The sequence below is a fragment of the Caenorhabditis briggsae genome (genome assembly GCF_000004555.2).
Source record: "Caenorhabditis briggsae complete genome, chrII, whole genome shotgun sequence".
NCBI lineage: Eukaryota > Metazoa > Nematoda > Chromadorea > Rhabditida > Rhabditidae > Caenorhabditis > Caenorhabditis briggsae.
The window spans coordinates 6,815,725-6,820,620 of record NC_013486.2 but is presented as its reverse complement, the minus strand read 5'-3'; the positions used below and the strand labels follow the sequence as shown (position 1 = coordinate 6,820,620).

Below are 4,896 nucleotides of genomic sequence, written 5' to 3'. Positions count from 1 at the left end.
GTTCGAGAAAAATCAAAATCAATTAACCAGTTGTGTTTGGAATAAATAGTTTTCATTTCAATCATTTGTTTTAAATTCATGTTATCTGAACAACCAATCCCTTATTACCTATTCATAATGGATAGTCGATTCAAATGTACTGGCATGAGTCGTTTTGGTTGTTTGCATAGAAGCAAGTCAAGTATAAGGTTAGGTCAACTTTGCGGGGACGAAGAATATTAGTTCTTCATCATCATCAATCACATAATTAGGCACTAATCCGACAATGCTTGACACTAAAAGTTTGAAGAAAAACAAGCTAGTAGCCCCCGCGTTTTTGTTTAGATTGGCCTTCGTTTAAATTCTTTGAAAATACAAAATGAGGCTTGAATGAGGACTTCAGATGTTTCTCCTATACTTGAGAAGACTACCAAAAAACCCCTATTAGAAGGGCAGGCCATTTTATTGTTTCAATATTTCTCCGAAAGGCACTTCAAAGGCAAATAATACGGAGGGTGCGAAAACTTTTGGGGCCATTAGGGTACAAATCGATTTTGGGGTAAACCAAAATAATACCTAAAAATGGGAAATATCTGAAAAATTGTAGTTTTTTACCTCCGAATTGTGGGTTTTGTACCCCTAAATAACTTTACCCACTAATTTTTGTACCCTCCAAATTATGTGCCCCTACTATTAGAGGGGTCCTACTGTTTAAAGGATTCTAATACGGGATATACGGTATTTCTATTTTTATAGACACAAACACGGTCCATAGTTTGGATTCCAAACACAACTTTTTATTTTGAGAGTCTTGGTAACGTTCTTAGTAAACTGAGATCTCCGCAGAAGATCGTGTCTGGAAATTGACATAAATCCACCGGATTCTAACTACTTCCAGTTTTTTTTTCAAACGGAAAAATTATCGGTATATTGAAGCCCTTCCGACAATCGGAATACAATTCAAAATTTGAACAGTAAATTGTCTACACATTCTAACATTTTTTTTTCTATTGTCTCCAACCTCTTTCTTCTGCCGGATAATCTCCTTCTCGTTATGATGTTATCCCCCTCTCTTTCGTGTGACAGTCGGCACACTTTGATCTGCACCGCTACCACCAGCTATCCAGAAATCTGAGTAATTATTCATCTACTTCTAATTATAACATATAAAGCACCCGAGAGAGCATGATTTATGCTTTTCTTTTACATTCGAGACAAGAAAAAATTTTATGTTCTCCTCCTCCTTGCCTGTGCCTAATCCGTTCGTGACCTTATTCCGCGAGATTTCTAATGAAATGGTAATAGATGTCCATTTGGTGCTCTCCTCTCTATCTGCTAGTAGTGTCGTTTTTCTATTCGTAGAACGCGAAAAAAACTTTGTTCATCTACACAGCCATTATAGTCTCTCTCTCTCTCTCTCTTCTCTTTTTGTTAGTGTCTCTTTTCATAGACTCACACCTGCAACAACGGAAAGTGCGACGATTTGAAACTAGCAATTAGAGAGAAAACAATAGATAATCAACTTATTGTGAAGAGAAATAGAGAGGAAGTGATCACTTGAGGTTTAGGAATATACAATTGGGAGGCGATGGAAAAGATGCTCAATTCAATAGAAGTTTGATGATTGCGATGAGTCAAGTGGACACTGTAATTATAGATGTTGGTGTGAGGTGTTGGAAGAATGGAGTCAAGATGGGGAGAAGTCAAGAAATATTTGACAATTTGAGAATCTGGAAGTTGGGTTTCGAGAAAAAGAAGGACTCAATCAGAAGAATTTTTTAAAAAATCAACGTACTTTCGAATACGAAAGGGCTGGAATCATACTTGTCGACGGTCCGAGCCTGCTGATAACTCGCTTTAAAATTGAAATTATGAGCAAAACATCATACTAGAAGATAGAGCTCGAAAAGCAAAACAATCTCCAATAACAATCGACCGGTCTTGTAAACGGCATTTTGGTCCGAGCCGACGATTTTTGTCCGGCTTCCGTAAATCCTGTAATAGTAGGGCCCCTCACTTCCAACTTTAAGTCTATATATCTCGGTTCCTGTTAAAGTTATAAAAAAGTTGTCAACTAATAAATTGTTTATCATAATTTCACAAACATTTTATCAGTTAGAAAATTTTTGATATTTAGTATAGGAATCGAGAAAATTGAACTTAAAATTGGCAGTGTTGGGGCATGTCTATTACAGTAAGTGTCGGCCCGCATCCGGTTATTGATTCAAATGCTGGTTGATTCTTATTAGAGGTTGTAAAGCTCTCCAAGCCGTATCATCATCATCTCCATCTCCCCTAAATTTCCACGAAAGCTTTATTATTCTCATAGCCTCTCCAAAAACAACTTTTTTGTTTTTTACAAACATTCCCAAAACATATACCTCCCATCTAACGACCTTGTCTTTTCCTCAAGTCAAAACATTTTTGTTTTCTCAACATACCTCCCCCCATCTCTCCTAGTCTACAACTAATCCTATGCTTTTATGACTACTTTTTCTATATTCCTTCCCTATCAAAATTATACCTTTCAACGTGTGTGTATGTGCCTGCACTCGCACAATTCCATCTCCGGTAAATCCCGAAATCCGCTTCTAGAATGCAAAAGAGCGTATGAGTGTGTGTATGTGTGGTCCAACCCACTAATTGGTGTTGTGCAACTCTCTATCTGCTTCGTTCATTTCCTCCCTAATGTGCATATGGAACCGAACGGAAGCTGTATGGGGGGAGGAGAACCCTCAAAAAATCATACGGGAAGCCCGCACGTGTACATGAACATACAATACGGTCCACACCTGCTATTTGATTAATTTATGCGAGATTCGGAGGGAAGGGAGGAGAGATGTAGCAAATGAACAATGATTTGAAAATTGCTCTACACTTATGTATTCATTCAGGCTTGTTTCTTAGGTCCACAGATGGTATACAAAGGGTTTCGAGATAGTTTATTTACAATTAGTTCTAGTATTCTGTCAAGTGGCGGACCACGTTGAAAAATTGGGAGGTTATAAAATAGACCTATATTGAAAACTTTGCATTTATAGATTTTTTTTGAAAAATCCTAGTTATATTCCGATTTTTGAAGGACAGCCTTTTCCTTATTGAAGACGTGAAAAAAGCAGGTGCTCTTCAGGAATCGGCAAATAACTGAAAAACTAGGAATTTTCAAAAAATTCTGTGAAGGAAAAGTTTTCAATCTATATCTGTTTTATAACCTCCAGAATTTCCAAAGTGATCCGTCACTTGACAGCCGAGCTCCAGACTTCTGAAATGGTAAAAATAAACTGAAAAACACGTTTTTCATAAATTTATGGTCAGCATTGTTTATTGCAAACTTCCTCCCAGGTTTTTTGAAGCCTTCTGTTGAGCGAATTAGCCATTCGAACATCCCAAAGGTATCCTCCCAAAAAATAACATGATTCCTAATTCCCAACAAGCCAATGATGCAACTTGGATTATGCGTTACGGTATCAATTGATGATGATCCTTCCACAATTCTTATGTTCCACTTCAAATTGACACCTGTATCAAGACATGGCAGATCTCTTCAGGCCCCTTCAACTGTTTTTTTTTTCCGCATTTACCATGCAATTCGTCAATCTCTATTTCTCTCTCGCTTCTCAATACTATTTCCATTTTTCGCCAACGGACTGCTTGACTAATGAGCACGTTGTAGTGCTTTCATGCCCTTTTGCGGGTGTCAATTAGAAATTCGCAAAAAAGGAGAACATGGACACAGAAGACCAGCGACGGACCAGTCGAACGAAACGACAAAAAAAAGGAAAAAAGCCGTTTCTTGGATTTGCATTTGATTGAGTGTCCATTTTCCCCTACTGACCCACATTTTTTCCGAGCAGCCCTTTTTTTGTGCGAATCGTGTGCGATGGGTTAGATGAGGTCAAGGGGTGTAAATTGAGACTTTACAGTTTCTAGCTGATGCCGAAAAGGGAAGGAAACAGAAGGATTAGGTTGCGAGGACCGATTACTTGAGAAAAGAGAATATGGAAACTATACAAAGGAGGTTTATTTGTGCATATTTAACTTTATATATTTGACAATTATAAATAAACGAGATCGGACGGCTACAAAAAGCGAATTAAAGAAATAAAGATGTGTAAACCATAGGAACCTAGTAACGAAAAACGGTAAGTATTTGAGGGAACCCGTATGGGATAAAAGCGACTTTAAAGAGAAATTTAAAATGCGGAAATTACCATTTAATTAATATCGGCGTGCGAATAGAAGCTGTTGTCTCCAGATCCAGATGCAGCTGGAGAAACCGACGAGCAGCTCTCAGCAAGGTAGTATGGATTCATTTCGAAAGTGATGGGAGTCGGCTGTGGATAGTATGGAGAGAGGTAGGTTGGAGATGGCGTCTGGGCCATCATTGGATACATGACTGATGGAAAGATTGGTGAATGTTCTGGTGTTGGAAAATCCACTGGAGTTCCCGTTGGCATGATTCCAAGTTGGCCTTGAAGTTGGCGAATGTATTGAGCAGCTTGGCGAAGTGTTTCTACCTGGAAGATGGATGATTCAGACTTTTCTATATTTTGTGGAAAACTCACCTTGGATAGTTTCGATTTGTTGTTGGCAGGTCTGGGGACACTTTCTTGGAGACGTTGGAATCCTTGGTTGACCTGAATTTTTAAAGTTAAAATAAGCTCGAAATTAAAAAAAAAACTCTACCTGATCAACTCGTTTTCTTTCTCTCGCGTTTCTTTTATTCTTCGTCTGCTTAGAGATTGGCTTGTTTGGTGAGCGAACTTTGGTAGAAGTGGAAGTTTTAGATGAAGATGTGGAAGCAGTTGAAGCTGGCATTCTGAAAAGAAAAAAAAGAGTAAATCGAGACAATTTCGAAATAGAGGAAAGGAAGCGATGAACTGGAAAAGTGCAAAGAATGAGTGTAAAATAATAAAC

The 4,896-nt window shown here is 38.1% G+C and overlaps 1 protein-coding gene across 1 annotated transcript; it reads right to left on the bottom strand.

The window, feature by feature from the left end:
* Positions 1-4,193: 4,193 nt before the first annotated feature.
* On the bottom strand, positions 4,194-4,797 carry Cbr-hlh-3 (the record flags this gene model as incomplete). The annotated part of the gene is made up of 3 exons (XM_002631362.1): positions 4,194-4,496; positions 4,545-4,616; positions 4,666-4,797. The coding sequence occupies 3 exons, from the start codon at positions 4,795-4,797 to the stop codon at positions 4,194-4,196; spliced, it is 507 nt and encodes a 168-aa protein (XP_002631408.1).
* Between the last annotated feature and the right edge of the window lie 99 nt (positions 4,798-4,896).